General features: G+C 40.5%; 1 protein-coding gene across 7 annotated transcripts in view; it reads left to right on the forward strand.

Moving 5' to 3' along the window:
• The window catches only part of meis2a (Meis homeobox 2a), a 122884-nt gene that overhangs the window by 47014 nt on the left and 56673 nt on the right, over positions 1 to 19197 (forward strand). For all 7 annotated transcript variants that reach the window (XM_060828923.1, XM_060828925.1, XM_060828928.1 and 4 more), the window contains exon 8: positions 10881 to 11026. In XM_060828923.1, the coding sequence (XP_060684906.1) occupies positions 10881 to 11026 (146 nt within the window). The remainder of the gene's footprint in view (positions 1 to 10880; positions 11027 to 19197) is intronic.

Below are 19197 nucleotides of genomic sequence, written 5' to 3' on the forward strand. Positions count from 1 at the left end.
CAGCAATATCAGAAGCCATTATATTCCCACCGTGCAATTCTAATTACTTCCCCAACCATCTCCTATTAATTCAGGATTCCAGCACCATGTCACATGCCACAGATGGCAGGCATGGTCTTAATAAAAATATGAAAGACACAGACTGATGATGGCATCAGTACCGCAACATGTTTAACTTGAAACGACGATGACCCACATAAGGGACCAACCTGATTCAAGGACCTTGGTGGCAGTCTGGAGAGAGGCTGCAGAAGGCCAAGGTTAGTAGTTAAAGGCATCTTTTTCCGTGGTTTCTTTGTGGGGCAGATGGAGCTGGAGTGGGACCGCCTAACCTTAGATCCTCATGCCAGAAACCAGTCCTTCCAACCCCTGCTAGCCTCAGGAACACTACTGTCATCGCTAGTCCTGTTTGCAGGCCAGATTGGGGCACTACAGGATTGAGTTGGGGCAGCTCAATAAAAACTTGGGCTGAATTCTTTACTGGCGATTTTCCCTGTACCAAACATTGCCCACCCTGAGTTAAAGTTGGCTTTCAAATAAAGTTGGGATTCTGAATTAAACTGTCCACTTAATAAAGTGAACTACTTAAAGGTTAACTTTGCGAGAATGCATTATACGAACCAAAACATTTTTTTGTGTAAGTAGAAAAATATGACATCACAACTGGACAATATCCTGTCCTTTCCAGACAAGTCAGCGCAGACTAGTAAATTGGAAGCCTAGAACAAGGGGACTTAACAAAACGTTGGTGAACTGAGGTCAGTTGAAAGTTTTGAAACTGCAATTGATAGATCGGTTTGGTTGGGTAAGAGTATTAATTAAGGAATATGGAACAAAGACAAAATTGAGTTAAGATACAAATCAGCCATGAATTATTGAATTATAAAACAGATGTAAGGGGCTGAATAACCTACTCCTTTTCCTCTGTCCAAAAACTATATATGCATATTCTAATAGAAATAAACAGACGATGAAATAATTAGTTTTTGAATATTTTAAATGTTTTAGTCAAGAAGACTAAAGCTTAAGATTGAAGATTATAACTAACTAAAGGTTGACAGCAGCTTCTTCAAGTCACAGATGGACCTGGTCAGTGTTGCTGAGGTGATGTGTTGAAGGTTGAAGTCCAGTTCTATGTCAAATATGACAAGATTTTGTTTGCTCAGGTTCAGTGTGAAGTGTGGTCAGAGAGTAAGATGGAGACAGTAACAAGACTGAAGATAATGACTTTGATTTTCCCGCTTTTCATTTGCAAATGTTGTTTCTATTCATGACATTGTTGTATTTATTCATGGGATGTGAATATCGCTGACAAGTCTAATTACCATTGAGAAGGTCATGATGAGCTATCTTCTTGAACCACTGAAGTCCAGTGTAGATGCACTCACAGTTCTGTTGGAGAGAAAGTCCAGGATTTTGACCCAGTAATAATGAATGAATCAGGATACAGTTCCAAGTAAGGTAGGTGTGTGGTTTGGAAGGGATCTTGCAGGTGGTGATATTCTTATGTATCTGCTGCTCTTGTTCTTCTAGGGGGTACAGGTCACAGGTTTGGAAGCTGCTGTCAAAGGAGGCTTGGTGAGTTACTGCAGTTCATCTAATATATGGCACATTTTGCTGCTATTCATCATCGGTAGTGGAGGGAGTGAATGTTAAAGGTGTTAGATGGGCTGCTTTGGCCTGAATGATTTGAGCTTCTTAAATGTTATGGGAGCTGAAAAATGGACAGTAATCCATCACACTCCTGACCTGATGGCTCACTGATATTACAAAGTTGATGAAGTAAGGTAGCGCAACAAGTGGCCCAAATGTTGTTAGTAAATGACCATAATCCCATTGAGCGTTAGTTATTATTTTATATTTGAAGATAGAAGCATATTTTATCTTCATGTTTTACGAATGAACATATTCTTTCCAATAAAAAAGCATATCTTCTTTCTTATAATGATTGCAGTGGCATTTACCAAATGTTCAACATTTAACTTCTCACTGTTGAGCACTTAACTACTTCTATGCAGACTACCATTAACACAATTACATTGTAGAATTGAATGGAAAAAGCAGCTTTAAAATACCTGTATTCAGAACTGAAATACAAATGTGTTGTATAGGTATTGAGTATGGAAAAGTATTTAACAACTGAACAGGCAAACATGATACAAAAAGAAAATCCTGTAGAGTCTGGAAATAGAACCAGAAAACAATAGAAATAACCAATAGATCAGGCAGCATGTATGGAAAGAGAAAGAAAACTTAATGTTCCAGGTTGATAATCTGCGAAGAGTTAGTGAACACATTTAAAGTAGGTACAGAAGCTGTGATAGAAGGAAGGAAGGATATCATAAGGTCAGTGGACCAGAGATAAAGTAACAAAAAGAGATGACAATGAGACAAATGGAGGATTAAAAGAAAGGGTCTAGAAAGGTGTAAATGGGAAGGACAGAATCATCACTATCAGCTCCTGTCAGGAAGAAATGGGTCCAGAAGTAATGACCATGAATTGTTGAACTTAATGTTGAGTCTTGAAGGGTGTACAATACTCAATTGATTTTAAAAAAATGTGCTCTTTTTATGAAGCTGCACTGGAATGGTGTGAGAGACAATGAATAGAGAGGTCAGAATCAGAGTGGTGCACAGAATTAAAATGACAAGTGGTCAGGGTCGTATTTGCAGACTGAACAAAAGAGTTCTGTAAAGTGGTCACCCAGTCTGCATTTGGTGTTCCCTGTAAAGGACGTCATATTATGAGCAGCCAGAAAAATATACTCAAATCAGAATATGATATCTCTGTTTCACCTGTTGTGTGTGTACCTTGCCACTAAGAGAGTTCATTTTTAAGGTCTCCGTTGTGTAAACAATGTTGTGAAATGGCCTGGCAGTTAGTCTATGTTGTGTTTGTCACAGAAATCAGTTGGTTTAATAAATTGTAAAACATTTTACTATTTTAAACAAACTAATCCACAGATTTAATCAATCCCACACCAGTAACTGATTATGATATAATTATTATTAGCATGTCTTGGTGAATAGTGGTAGAAACCATACAATTGATGTGGCCTATCATGCTTGCAAAATGAACGAGCAAGTTAATCTACAGGTGAAACACATGGTCAACAGTCTTAAACCATGCTTAAGTGAAGGAGAGAACCTTTGAGGTCTTTGTTCTTTATAGCATCAGAGGTGTTGAAAACAAGCCTGCTGATTAACAAACACCTCTATTGAGAGGTCAATTCAACTGAGTTGAGAAAGACAAGTGATTAGAGTGTGTGTAAAATCAATAGCAAGCAAGGAAAGTGCAAAAGCATATTGTCAGAATGCCCACAAAGTTCCCTCATATAATTTGGGACACAGCAGACCTCCTAACAGATTTCAAAATGTTTACACAGTTTTCAGAGTTATGGGTTCTAGATTTGGCTGTATCTGGTTAACAGTGATTTAGCAATTAGGAATAAAGATTTATACACACTTAACATGTTTGGGTTAACAGCTAAAGAGCTAAAATACAGGAAGTCCCCAGGTTATAAACGAGTTCCGTTTTTAAGTCTGTTTGTGAGTCAAATTTATATGTAAGTCGGTTACATAAGATTCACATCTAGCGTCAATTAGTTAAATGTTTGTCTTAGTATATAGTATATATTTTACCTAAAACATCTTAAATATAATAATAAATAATAATAATGTTTTGAGTGTCGCACAAAGTAGTCTGCACGTTCATTAGTACGAACCATTGTATGTAACTCAACTTTTTAAAATAATAGGCTTTAAGTCACGCGTGTATAACCTGGGGAAAGCCTGCATCCCCAAAAGAGATGGATCATATTTGAAGACCAATTTAGAGTCATTTTAACCTTCCATATTCATTGACAAGAATTAATTTAATTTAGACAGAAGCATGAAGAATTCATAGACTACTTGGTGAGCTAATATAGAGATGAGCTCGGTCTGTGATTTTCAAAATAAGAGCTGGCAAACAGAATTGTTGAGTTGGTAATCACATCCATCGCCATGCAAGCTTTCCAAAATTACTTGCGAGACAAACAAGAAATATTAGAAAGAATAAATGAAGGATCAATGCAAATATGAAGCATTCCTTACAATTCAACAAAAGCTTAGAGGTCCCAAGCGCAAACAGAATAAGTGACACAATAATAGTTACGAAGAATTGCATACTGACCCACATCGGCCACACATAAGGAGTACTTGCAAGCCATGATAGGAATAATCTGGTATACTGCCAGTGGATTCTCCCAGCAAGTGATCATAAACTATAATTTGACAATGTACATGGCAAGACAAAGAACACATGTTTCACAGTGTCAGTGTTGTGAAACACATCAGTGTCATCACAACATCCTAAGTATTTCAAAATTAAAATTATCTGCCCTTAGAAAACTGCTGTCTTTTTTAAAAATTAACTCATGGGCATCCCTGGCAGGGCCAGCATTTATTGCCCATCCGTAGTTGCCCTTGAGAAGGCGGTGATGAGCTGCCTTCTTGAACTGCTACAACTCACATGCTCTTGGTTGAACCACAATACCTTTAGAGAGGGTATTTTGACCCAGTGACAGTGAAGGAATGATGATATATTTCAAAGTCAGGATGGTGTGTGGCTTGGAAAGGAATTTGCAGGCGGCAGTGTTTCCATGAATCTGCCGCCCTGTCCTTCTAGATTGAAGTGATCGTGGGTTTGGAAGGTACTGTCTAAGGATCTCTGGTGAATTTCTGCAGTGCATCTTGTAGATGGAAGGCACAGAGCATCAATGGGGGAGGGAGCAAATGTTTGTGGATATGGTGCCAATCAAATGGGCTGCTTTGTCCTGAATAGTGTCAGATTCTTCAGTGATGTTGGATCTGTACCATCCAGGTAAGTGGGGTGTGTTCCATCACATTCCTAATGAAGGGCTTTTGCCCGAAACATCGATTCTCCTGCTCCTTGGATGCTGTGCTTTTCCAGCACCACATTCTCTACTGTATTCCATCACACTCCTAACTTATGCCTTGTAGATGTGGACAGGCTTTGAGGAGTCAGGAGATGTGTTACTCTCTGTAGCTGCTGATCTGCTCTTGGAACGACTGTGTTTATGTGGTAAATCCAGTTGAGTTTTTGATCAATGGTAACCTGCCACAATGTTGATCATGGGCGATTCAGTGATGGTAACTCTATTGAATGTCAAGGGATTAGATTTTCTCTTATTGGAAATGGTGATTGCCTGGCATTTTGTAGTGTAAATATTATTTGCCACATGTCACTCCAAGCCTGGATAATTTCCAGATCTTGTTGCATTTGCACATGGTCTTCTTCAGTATCTGAGGAGTCACAAATGGTGCTGAACATCATGCAACCATGACCAAGTATCCCATTTCTGGCCTCATGATGGAGGGAAGGTCACTGATGAAGCAGCTAAAGGTATCTGGGCCTAGGACACTACTCTGAGGAACTCCTGCAGAGATGTCCTGGAGTTGAGATGACTGATCTCTAACTATCATGACCATTTTTGCGAGGTATGACTCCAACTAGTAGGGAGTTTGCCGCCTAATGCCCATTGATTCCAGTTTTGCTAGGGTTCCTTGATGCCGCTCTTGGTCAAATGCAGCCTTGAGGTCAAGGCTGCCACTCCCATTTGACCTTTAGAATTCAGCTCTTTTGGCCATATTTGAACCAAAGCTGTAATAAGTTCTGGAGCTGAGTGGTCCTGGTGGAACCTAATTTGGGCATCGCTGAGCAGGTCATTAGGTCCCGGCAGGGCCTCTCAGTTTCTGACCTCATTACATCTTTTATATGTTATTGTCAAAGATTGTCAAAAAGAGTCCAGTGCCAATATACAACCCCAGAATTCTTAAAAAAAGGCATGTACCAATGTGGGAAGCCATGATGAACCCCATAAATAATAATATTTCCAGCATACTCGGGTTCACCAATTCCATTCGCAGGATTAATATTGCTGGAATGCGATTAGAACCAATCACCTGGATGTCACCGATTCACATTCTACATTATAGTCACTACGTCCAACAAGTACACCAGCATGTCGTGACCTTAGACCAGTCACGGCCCATGGAATCAGTCAAATATCTGAGACACAAAAGAAAGTGCAGCAGACTATTCAAGCAACACTTGCAGAACTGAAAATGACAGAAGAATGGAGTACTTCACTTTGTTCTGAATTAGTGGAACTAAGGTCTTAGCTCTTTGCTGGGGAAAGCAAAATGAAAATTCAAGAGGAAAAAGCTTAGCTACTCGCTCATGATAAACCCAGTCCATCTCTTAGAAGATGAGTGCTTGAAGAGATACCTGCATGCAGCTCACAAAGATGAATGAAGAGCTGGAAGATAAAGAAATGAAGCCGAGAGAACAAGCTGTGGATCATCAATCCAGTGAAAGGACTGCTGATTTACAGAGAGATCAAGAGCAACTCACATATAGAACAGATCAGACTCTGCAGGAGCCTCTACAAAAACATTGGCTTAAGTTCAAAGTAATTCCAGAGAAAATGCAGACCTGCAAACGTAGGTGGAGGTGCAAAGTACTACAAGGAACTATAAATTACTCATGAGACAGTCCTTTCAGGGTGACTCTGTGCCACCCTGGTGAAATAAGTCAAACAGAACACAGGGGTAACCAAAAATGTTACTGGGGCGACAGGTGGAATCAGCAAGCACTTCAGCAGCAAAGGAAAATGTAAAGGAAATAGTAGTTGAGAGGCCTGATAGGTACTGCAGCACGTTGTGAAGGAGAAAGTGTACTGGACTAATTGAAGGCTAAAGTTTTAAATCCAGGGTATGAACACAAAAACTTCAAAATAATCTTCAAGTGCTTAAGTGACAAAACAAGTAAATGCCACTAACGTTCGAACCACTCAAAACAGGAACAAAAATCATTCAGTAGCTCATCTGGAATGAAACTTGACTATAGTACGTCAGGATAAGCAACTTTTGGGACTGCGACAACACTCCAAGGGAAAATAGCTTGACAACACAAAAAGAAATGGCAGGCAACATCACTGATCACTGTGGAAATCCACAGCATCTCCAGAGATAATGAGATCTGGACTTATCAGCAAATTACTTACAAGTTAGTGTCTCATGGATTCAGCTTTTAATCCGTATAGTTAAATTTTGTTTCAGAAAGAAGAGGGATTTAGTGTACATACCATGGCTTTAGGAAAGCTTATTTTTAAGGACTCTGTGTTTCATGCATGTACAATGTTTCGAGCCTACCTGATAATTGACAACCTTGTCATGGAGCAGAATACTTGGCTGTAGAAAAGGGAGGACATATTAGCAGCATTTGCATGGAAGGTGACATCAACACAACAATGCAACAAAATGGAGAAACTATGAGACTAGAGTTCTTATAGCAAGTGGACAGGGAGGAAGTGTAGCCAAAGGTATCTGTGGAAGTCAACAAGCTTAGATTGGACTGTAAGGCATATCTGGAACGTGTCTAGTTTTTTTTGCTGGACAAGTGAGAACATTTGCTGTATTTCAAGGACAGCTCTAATGTAGCGCATTCATGAGTCATTGAGACCACATTTATGACCCTAGATATAAATAAGTGGTGAGAAGACCGTCAGAAAGAAATTTGCATAAATAAGTAGGTGAGGTGTGCTGCATTGCTTCATTGGAAACTGAAGGTGAAGCTTAAAGACAGGTGTAAGATGTTAATTTTTTTTATCCCTTACATGTTTATATTATAATCTATGTCTGCCTAATTTGGTTTAAGTAGTAGCCAGTACATTTTGTTTACCATTTAGCAAGAGTCTTTAGGCTCAGTGTTACTGGAGTCTTAATCCTGCCTAAGCATGAAACAGCAATGGCTACAGCCCTGTTGTATGATGTGTTGTGAATGAAGCCGCTTTCTGTCAGTAACATGTGGTCTCTTCACTGGAGAGCCCTGTGTAAATCCTGAGTAAATAGAGGGAGCCTAACAAAAGATGAGCCCCTGCAGCTCAGAGCATTTGGAGCCATTTGGGGGTTGAATGTGCTAAATGCTGCTTATACCGCCTGAAAAGTTGAGGAGAAAGGAACATAAAATCCCTTTCTCTCTCTCTCTCTCTCTCTCTGCTTTTGCCTGGGGTGGCAGTGGGAGGAGGAGGGGTTGGTGGTGGAGGAGGAGGAGTTGGTGGTGGGAGTGGGGGGTGGGCGGTGGGGTTGGGTTGCAAGGAGAGGGGGGTTGTTTTGGCCAGGGAAGCCTGAGGTAAGCCTGTAAGGAGTGATTTCTTAGTGCTCCTTTGAGTGTAAAGAAGGTGGTACGGGTCACTGTCTCCTCTTTAACGTAGGAAAACCCACGCAGTTCGTAAATGTTGCATGCAACAAAAGCAAGTGCAGCTGTTATGCAGAACTCCAGCCCAGTAGGCCATGCCCTGCTGAATATCTGGTCACTTAAAAATAAATCTTTCAAAAATTCTATGTTAACACAGAGGGCATGCAGCACAGCAGGATGGAAAGAGAGCTCAGTAATTAGAGGTTCAGGTACTGGCTGTTCCAGGCAGATTGTGAAGTATTTTATGTAACAATACTTTGATAAATTTTAACCCATGCCAAGACTATGATATTATCTTATAGAAAAAAAATTCTTGCTTCAAAACACTTCAGTAAATTGTCAATATGTTACATTTACCACACAGCTAAAAGGACCCCACTAATGTAGGATTTGATATACTTTCCATTCTATTAAATTGATGGCCTATTACAAAGGGCTCATTTGAGATAAAGGTTGATGCAGCTAACAATTTTGACAAATACTAAATCCTAACACGTTTATTTTTATTAGTTCATTTTTCCTTCTTCCTCATCTTATTTTCTAATATGCACACATACTTCTGATGCCAGCCTCTTTTTTTAGGCATAGAATATTCCTCTCCCCAGGCACAGCTTTCCAAAACTGCCGTAGGCTATAATGCAGCACCTCAGATCCCTAAGGCCCAGTGCCTGGCTCCTAATAGCCACTCTCCATCTGTGTCACATGGACAGATGATAAGACATTTCCAGTTTCTGTTTTGGAGTGTACATCCACACAGGTTAAAATGCCATAGTTGCCAAGGAACAGTCATAAACCATTAGCATTTGGGAAAATTTGCCCTGCAGCATTCCTTCCTGGCATTGTGGAAGCATGGTGTAAATCACCAGCCCTCTGCGCTCGGCAATTGTAATGAGGCTGTGTGAATGTTTCTGGTCCAGCATCATTTTCATGATTATTTCCACCTTTTTGGCTCCCCGTCATGATTCACGTTCACAGAGAGGTAGCAAAAGTTAGTAGTAGATGAAGGGTTGTGCACTGACATTTGTGCAGATGGAGGGAGCTGTGCTGCCTTGGGGCTGGGTGGCTGTAATGAAGTGGCTTGTCAGTCTGTAAATACTGGGGTCGCCTCTTCGACGTGATGGAGGGTATCACATTGCAGTGAAAATGGAAACGTCAATAAAATTAATCTGCCAACTCTTTGTTGTGGTTTTTTTTTAGCTTCTGCGGCCAGAGAAGTAGAAAAAATTAACTTGCATAAAAGTTGCCAAGGAGAAGGCCTTTGTTTAACCTAAGTGTTCGGTGCCACCTACCCTCTGATAATCAAATAACTAGAAGACAGTGGTAGAATTAGCTTCTGCATTTGTAACATTCCTCAGGAAGCTATGCAGCTCTGGCAATGCTGAGTCCTAAGTTTATTGTTTTAGGCTTTTCTGAACAAGGTTTTTACTTAGCATGGGATTTATGGCATTTACTGCTAATGAATGTCTATTCTTAAATTACAAAACCCACAGTCTCCGTGCAATTTCCAGATGTCCTTCCAGGACCTCAGCTTCTTAAACATCAGCAGGGAGCATAAACTCTACACTTCTCTGTTTTCTTCTTTCGTGTGGCTTTAGGCTAATGATGTGCAAGAGAAAAACATAGCCATTGAATAAAAAAAAGCTCGATGCTGTTTCAGTATCCTTCATTTATTTTGCATTTGATTATACTTTGGGTCCTTTCTTTCTTCTTTCTTTTTAATGTTATTGGTTCAAATATTAATGGGGAAATATGGTATATATAGGTGCTCTGATTGATGCCTCTCAAAAACAGGAAGACAAGCACGTATGAATTTTAAGAAAGTACGAGTCCAGGATTGCCTTGGTGCAGAGTTTTTTTAGATACATAATTTAGATGCCCTCTAGGCAGGCTTTCAAGGCATTTTTGCCTGAGGGTAAAGAAAAATAACTATGACTGTTAAAAGTAAATGATTTTTGCTAATGCACAATTAATGCAAGGAAAGGCAGAACAGTGGTGAGAGCGGATGGAGGTAACTCCTGATTTAAAGAAGGCACCTTGCCTTGATATGTACCAAATCCTCATAAGTATGAGAGTCGTAAGCAGTGATGCAGGGAGACAGAGGGTGTCATCCCATACAGATGCACTGGGGGAGGGGTGTGCTGATGAACTGTGGTCTGTTCTGTGCAATGAGCCATGATATAGTTACTCTCACCTTATGCAAAATCCCTGTAATGTTCAGACTTGTTTTAAGTAATCATCTACGTTTAGTTCAAAAATCTGCTCCTAAGCCATCCCCTATATTTAAAGAGCAAACTGAAATCAAAACAAAATTATCGTTGCAGTTTTTAAACCGAGTGTAAATTTAGTTGACAGAGTACGACTTCTCTATGTCAAAAGCATGGCAATAATTGAATTAATGATACTTGTGTGTTCATGTGAAGTTTATCAAAACAGGATTGGGAGATGTAGTGCCTTGCATTAAATATTTTTCACATAACAGTCCAGTATTTTAATGAGAAATGTTATCAGCTTGCATTATCCACAAATCAGCGTGAATCAGATTTGATTGCTTTTGCTTGTTATTTGCAGAATGCTCACCCTGTGTAAATTTTTGCTTTCCTTTGTTCTGTGATTTCAGGTGATGGGTTAGACAACAGTGTGGCCTCACCGGGCACAGGTGACGATGATGACCCGGATAAGGATAAAAAGCGACAGAAAAAAAGAGGCATTTTCCCCAAAGTAGCGACAAATATTATGAGGGCATGGCTCTTCCAGCACCTCACGGTATGTACAACGTAAAGAAATCCTATGTTGGTTAACCCTGATGTTGATTTAAATGCTGTCTAAAGTTCGAGAGAAAATGTTTCTTTATTTTGGGAACATTGCATTTTGTGTCGATTTTCAGCTCATTTTGGTGTGCTTGGCAGTATACAAATATGAAACGTCAACCCTTGCTCAACATTTAAAATTTTGTTTTGTTTTTCTCAAATATTTTTTCTGAACATCACTTTATGAGAGCACATGGCAGGAACTTTGGATGTGCAGTGCTAGTGTTGCACTGGGTTGGAGAAGGTCAGAAATCAAACAAAACCAGGTTATAGTCCAACAAGTCTTTTGAAAACACTAGCTTTTGGAGTGTTGTGAGCTCAAGATGGGTGGGAACCAAAGTGGGCAGGCAAGTAACTTCACACTGCCAACCAGTTTGCTGTCACCATCCCATTCCTAAGACATTTTGGGGTGGAATGGGTACCTGCCTTTAAATAAATATTGGATATCAAGTTAAGCTGATTAAGGGGTCAATTAAGGTCTCTTTTGCTTGCACACTAGAATTGTCCTGTCAGTGGCACATCCCACAAAGCCATCCAAAACAGATAGTCTTATGGTGGGGCTATGTTTCATTTTGCTCAGAGACCACCCAAATCACATCATGGTGTTTGAGCCATAGTTATGTCCACTGAGTGAGTTGACCCATCCATCATCATGAACAAGCAGCCGTTAAATTTTTTTTCAACCTGCTCGTGTGGAACACAGCTCCTTTACTACTCCTTTTGGCAATCTCAGACAGCGGGGCTCCTGATGAGTCATCACTAGATGGCGATCTGTTGGCCCTGTGGCCCCAGAAAAGTGCCTGCTCCTCCATCTTTAATGGTCACTGTTTGGTCAGTCCAGTCAAAATGGATGTCAGCTGATAGCTTCCAACACAGTGTAAGGCCCACCTTTGACCCTGATGTGAGGACCTGAATCAAAGTAGAAATGTTGCCCCATGTTTCTGAATAAAATAGCAGAATTACACTCGCTGACCACATGTATATGGTCTTCAAAACAATGCTGTCTGTTCTAACCATTAGAACATAAGATATAGGAGCAGAATGAGGCCATTTGTCCATCAAGTTCAGCTCAGTCATTGCTGATATATTTCTCAACCTCATTCTCCTGCCTTCTCCCCAAAGCTCTTGATCCCTTTAACAATCAAGAACCTATCTATGTCTGGCTTGAATACATGCAATGACTTGATCTCAAGAGCCTTCTGGGGCAAAAGTTCCCCGGATTAATTATTGTTTGGCTGAAGAAATTCCACCTCATGTCAGTTCTAAACAGTCAGGCTTTCAATCTGAGGTTACTCATCCATTTTTTAAAATTATTCACTCTTGGGATGTGGGCATTGCTGGCTGGCCAACACTAATGGTCTCCTACTGGTGAAAACATCTCCACGGCCACTATATCCAGGACTGTCAGTATGCTGCAAGCTTCAGTCAGATACCCCCTATCCTTCTAAATTCTAAGTACATACCCTGAGCCCTCAACTGCTGCTCATGTGAGAAGCCCTTCATCTCTGGGACAATTCTTGTAAAGCTCCTCTGGACCCCTCCCATGCCAGCACATCCTTCCTTAAATAGGAGCCCAAAACTGCTCACAATATCCCAGACCAGAGTACAGCCATACATTTCTGCTTTTGTGTTCTAGCTCCTCTTGAAATGAATGCTAACATTGCATTTGTCTTTCTAACCGCCAACTGAACCTACATGTTAACAGAATCCTGAACTAGGACTCCCAAGTCCCTTTGTGCTTCAGATTTCCAATAACTTTATCCACTTAGAAATTAGTTTCTGCCCCTAATCTTCCTATCAAAGTGCATAACCTCACACCTCCCACATTGTGTTCCATCTGCCACTTCTTTGTCTACCTAATCAATGTCCTATACAGACGCAACATGATCTCCCAACTCCTGTACTCAATACTGTGACCAATAAAGGAAAGCATACCAAACGCCATCTCCACTATCCTATCTACCTGCGACTCCACTTTCAAGGAGCTGTGAACCTGCACTCCAAGGTCTCTTAGTTCAGCAACACTCCCCAGGACCTTACCATTAAGTGTATAAGTCCTGCTAAGATTTGCTTTCCCAAAATGCAGCACCTCACACTTATCTGAATTAAACTCCATCTGCCATTTCTCAGTCCATTGGCCCATCTGGTCAAGATCCTGTTGTAATCTGAGGTAACCCTCTTCGCTGTCCACTACACCTCCAATTTTGGAGTCATCAGATTCCTGATGAAGGGCTTTTACCCGAAACGTCGATTTCGCTGCACTTTGGATGCTGCCTGAATTGCTGTGCTCTTCCAGCACCACTAATCCAGAATCTGGTTTCCAGCATCTGCAGTCATTGTTTTTACTTCTACTTTTCTCACCTGCCCAGCTCCTTCTGCAAGCTCTCAGCCTCCTCAACACCAACTGTCCCTCCACCTACCTTTGTGTCATTTGCAAATTTAGCAAAAATGCTCTCAGTTCTTTCGTCCAGATTTCTACTATATAACATGAATAATGATGGCCCCGATGTTGACCCTTGTGGCACTCCACAAATTACTAGCTGCCATCCTGAAAAAGACCTCTTTTATCCTTACTCTCTGCCTTCTGCCACTCAGTCAAACCTATATCCATGCCAGGACCTTACCACCAACATTATGGGCTCTTGTTTTATTGCTGATTATAATGCAAACAGCATTTCTGATTTCTGATTTAGTTTCATTAACCTCTAAAAAACAACTTTCAGGTAACTTTATTATAGTGGTGATCTGAATGAGGTTTATAAAATTACAAAGGACATAGGTAGCCAAGGTCTTTTCCTCAGGGTAGGGAGGGGTCCAAAACTAGAGGGCATAGGTTTAAGGTGAGAGAAGACCTGGGGGCAACTTTATCGCACAGAGGATGGTGCATATATGAAACAAGCTGCCAAGGGAATTGGTAGAGATGAGTACAGTTGTGATATTTAAAAGACATATGGACAAGTACATGGATAGGAAAGGTTTAGAGGGATATAGGCCAAATTCAGGAAAACGGGACAACTTCAATTTTGGAAACTTGGTTGGCATGCATGGTTGAGGTGAAGGGCCTGTCTCCATGCTGTATATCTCTATGATTCTATTTACTGGGTTACCTACTATAGCTATAGTGAAAGGAGAATCTTGGATGTTAAATTTAGTTTTCTTTCATTAAATCAAATGGAGAAATCGAGGTTTTAAGGAATTAAGGGCTATGGGGAGAGTGCGGATGAATAGAGTTGAAGTGCCCATCAGCCATGATTAAAGGCGGAATGGACCTGATGGGCCGAATGGCCTTACTTCCACTCCTATGACTTATGGTATTATGGTCTTATTCCAAACTTGAGATGATACATGACTATGTCTTAGGTTATGTTTCACGGTGGCATTAAAGTATCAACATTCTAAACATAAGCAAAATCAATTTAAGATTATTGCATCAATTTTAAATCGCTAATACTGGAAGCTACAAACATTTACATTGAGGATTTTGTTCTTTGCAAATGAAAAGAACATATTCACATTTAGTGCCTTTTCAACTGAACAGAAGATTGGGGTTTAGCCATTCATTGGTGCATTCCTAATGGCAGTGTTTTGACCAATTAGAGTTGAATTGTTTGAATTTAAGCAAAACCCTGACTGTTACTTGGTGCATTTTCCATGGCAACATCCCTACCAATTTCAGTCCAGTTGCCAAGCAATCCGCACCCTCCTTTCATGCAGTATGACTTGCTGTCCCCTTGAGATTTGGTATTTTTGTAATTATGTCCTGATGAATGCAGAGTGAAAAGTTTTGATAACATTCTCCTTTTCAGTAATATTATAAAGATAATAAAGCTTTGTTAAATCCACTTTGGGGTACAGTCTAGAAGTAGGGGGCAGAATTTCAAAATAAGGAGGAAGGCTGAATCATTCCATAAAGAATTGACACTTATTTTGGTGAATTTCATAGAGGGTTTTTCTCTGTGAGGCCTAGTGATTTTTCTCACTTCCTAAAGTTTGCCTCATTATCTATGCACTACGCCTTCAATGATTTCCCATCGCAGGTGAAAACATTGACCTCTGGAGGGACTCCCATGATTCCTGGCTCCATTGTAACTTTAAAGCTCAGTCTTGCACTGTGTCAAGTGCTGGCAATCCGCAACTGCTGTGTGTAGTTTCCACAGTTTGTCATGGATATGTTGGAGAGAGAGAAATTGGCTCTCCACTTGGCCAACAGGGACCTGGAAGGTACTGGCGGATGAGAGGTTCTTGAGCTTTTCTTGAGATATTGGTGACTGATGCAGGGCTGGAGGAGCAAGCGGTAAGCTGGAATTGCCAAGTTGCCACTATGACCTCCATGTTGGGAATAGACACCTCCCATGTCCTCTCTGGTGAGAGGGAAGATGAGAAACTCTGTATCAGTGAGGTAATAAAGAGGATGCTGATTCATGCAAATGGGCAGCTCACCACTCACTAGCAAGAATCTTTCTCATTGTTGATTACATCTTTCTGAAATGGTACTTTTTGCTCTCAATGTCAGGAATCTCCTTCCTGCCAATCTCATATGACTCTCCCAAATTTCTCACTAGTGCCACATTAGTTATTGTTTGGGAAGGTAAAAATGGGGAGGAGATTCTTATCTCTGAGAGTCATTACTGTTTGGAATTCTCTCTCCCAATGAACAGTGAAAACATTTCAATATGTTCAGGGCTGAGTTTGGCAGATTTTTGTTTGACAGTGGAATCATTGGTTATGAAAGTCAGATGGGATCACAGGATTGAGGCTAAATCAGATCAACTTTGATCTTAGCGAACAGGCTTGAGGGGCTTCGGCTGCTGCTTCCTATGCTTTTTTCCAGCAAGGGTTCAGCCAATAAGCTAGATATTGGCCGTTCAGTTTCTGACTCAAATAAAGTAATCAATTTTAGAGGAAGTGGCTGGGGTACGGTATGGGTAAGAGAATGGATGCAGTGGTTGAGTGCCACATGTGGTGTCATGGGTAGCAGCTGTTGATATTTTAATTAAGGATCTCTACCTGACTCCATATACCTTGATGTAATCAGAATCAGTGTTTCCTGCGGGTACATTCTGTCATGGCAAGTATCAGCCTCTGCATTTTCAGGACCCTTACTGTACAGTAGATTTGTAGTTGTAATGATGCCGAAACTGTCAGCAATGTTTGTCAGTACCCTGTGAAACTGATAACGGCATCTGGCATCCATGGATTCATGTTAAACACAAATATGTCTAAGTTGTACTCAGGAATGGCCAACTCATCCGAGTTCAGTTTTCCTGCAGTTCCTGCAGACAGCACACATTAGAAATCACTGAACTAACAAGAATTTGCACTTCTTTGTGCAATATTGCTGTTGAATTCCCTCTGAAATGTTATGTTATGTTAATTAAAAGTAACTGGCTGTTTAATGGCATACTGTCATAACTATGGTTGAAGAATCTCCCCAGACTGTAAAAGCTAGTTTTATATTTGTGTAATGTGAAATGTTTCCATATCACTTAATATCATAATGAGTATGTAAAAGCACTTTCTTACAAGTATGTTTAATATTTCACCTTCTAATCTGAACAACTCAATGTTGCATTCATTTTCTGCGAAATTTGTAAAAGCAATGCCTTTTATACCTGGTTTGCTGTCTATGAGAACTTTTAATTATGATTTGTTTCTTGCCTTCTTGGTAATATCACTATTGCTAGAAATTTCCTTGATTTGGCAGTTGGCTCAGAATAACGTTGAGAAGGTTGATGAGTCCCCGGGGCCTGATGGTCTACATCTCAGGGTACTGAAGGAAGTGGCTCTAGAAATCGTGGATGCATTGGTGATCATTTTCCAATGTTCTATAGGTTCAGGATCAGTTCCTGTGGATTGGAGGATGGCTAATGTTGTCCCACTTTTTAAGAAAGGAGGGAGAGAGAAAGCAGGGAATTATAGACCAGTTAGTTTGACCTCAGTGGTGGGAAAGATGCTGGAGTCAATTATAAAGGATGAAATTACAACACATCTGGATAGTGGTAACAGGATAGGTCAGAGTCAGCATGGATTTATGAAGGGGAAATCATGCTTGACTAATCTTCTAGAATATTTTGAGGATGTAACTCTGAAGATGAACAAGGGAGATCCAGTGGATGTAGTGTACCTGGACTTTCAGAAAGCCTTTGATAAAGTCCTACATAGGAGGTTAGTGAGCAAAATTAGGGCGCTTGGTATTGGGGGCAAAATACTGACTTGGATTGAAAATTGGTTGGCTGACAGGAAACAAAGAGTAGTGATAAATGGCTCTCTTTCAGAATGGCAGGCGGTGACCAGTTGGATACCGCAGGGATCAGTGCTGGGACCGCAGCTTTTTACAATATACGTTAATGATATAGATGATAATATTAAAAGTAATATTAGCAAATTTGCTGATGATACAAAGCTAGGTGGCAGGGTGAAATGTGACGAGGATGTTAGGAGATTACAGGGTGACCTGGACAGGTTAGGTGAGTGGACAGATGCATGGCAGATGCAGATTAATGTGGATAAATGTGTGGTTATCCATTTTGGTGGCAAGAACAGGAAGGCAGATTACTAAATGAAGTCACATTAGGTAAAGGGGCAGTACAACGAGGTCTAGGTGTTCTTGTACATCAGTCAACGAAAGCAAGCGTGCAGGTACAGCAGGTAGTGAAGAAGGCTAATAGCATGCTGGCCTTCATAACAAAAGGAATTGAGTATAGAAGCAAAGAGGTTCTTCTGCAGCTGTACAGGGCCCTGGTCAGACCGCACCTGGAGTACTGTGTGCAGTTCTGGTCTCCAAATTTGAGGAAAGACATTCTGGCTATTGAGGGAGGGCAGCGTAGGTTCACGAGGTCAATTCCTAGAATGGCAGGACTATCTTACGTTGAAAGACTGGAGCAACTGGGCTTGTATACGCTTGGAGTTTAGAAGGCTGAGAGAGGATCTGATTGAGACGTATAAGATTATTAAAGGGTTGGACACTCTGGAGGCAGGAAGCATATTTCCACTGATGGGTGAGTCCCGAACCAGAGGACACAGTTTAAAAATAAGGGGTAGGCCATTTAGAACAGAGTTGAGGAGAAACTTCTTCACCCAGAGAGTGGTAGGTGTGTGGAATGCTCTTCCCCAAAAGGCTGTGAACGCCAAGTCTCTGGATACTTTCAAGAAAGAGTTGGATAGAGCTCTTAGGGATAGTGGAATCAAGGGTTATGGAGATAAGGTAGGAACAGAATACTGATTGAGGATGATCAGCCATGATCATAATGAATGGTGGTTCTGGCTCGAAGAGCAGAATGGCCTACTCCTGCACCTATTGTCTATTGAAATGTAAAATCCTGCTGGATCTTTTTGTGTAACTTTATTTAAGTCAGCCTTGAGTTCCGTAACTTCACTGCGGATCACAACGTTTAAGACCCTGTGACAAGTTAAAGCTTTATCTGTAACCAAGACTGAGGTTGTCTCAGTCAATTCAGTTTCATTAGGTTTTTTTTGCTTGGGATACTCTCATGTTAGAGGAGGAGGAACAAAGCTGCTGGTTATCTTTAAAAGGGAACATATACATTAAGTAGTAAAATATAATGAATTAAAGAGCTGGCTATATACAATGTTCTGTTTGTGAAAAAAAAATCATTTGTTATAAAGAAGTGGGTGCTTAGCAAAATGTTTTTACTCAGATTCAAATACCTTTATTGAAAGCTTGTGTCTTCTGGAAAAAAAACTACTGCTTTCAATTCGCCAGGAATTGCATTACATTCATTCTTCTAGTTAACATGTTTCAATTTTTGTAGTCTAGTTTTAAATTGAGAATACTTTCAAAAAGTGATGACTTCCAACAAGTTATAAGATGTGATTTGAAAACGGCAAATTAATTTTTTACATGCACGTTTAATGTAAATATCCAAGACGGCCCCATAAAGAATTGAATTCCTGCTGAAATCAGAGCATTTTAAAAAATTGTTTCCATCTGATAACACCCAGATTCAACTTCTTTGTTTAGCCACAAAGGTAGGTTTTGATGCAAACTAAGAGGGAGTTTTTGAGCTGCTGCAACGTCTTTGTGTGCACTTTAAGCTGGGAGATGCTTCGTACAGTATGAGTTCAGTACTACAGCTGGGAAGCAGCTGCTTCCTTTGTAACAGCATG

This window comes from Hemiscyllium ocellatum, chromosome 8, assembly GCF_020745735.1.
Source record: "Hemiscyllium ocellatum isolate sHemOce1 chromosome 8, sHemOce1.pat.X.cur, whole genome shotgun sequence".
NCBI classification, from domain to species: Eukaryota; Metazoa; Chordata; class Chondrichthyes; order Orectolobiformes; family Hemiscylliidae; genus Hemiscyllium; species Hemiscyllium ocellatum.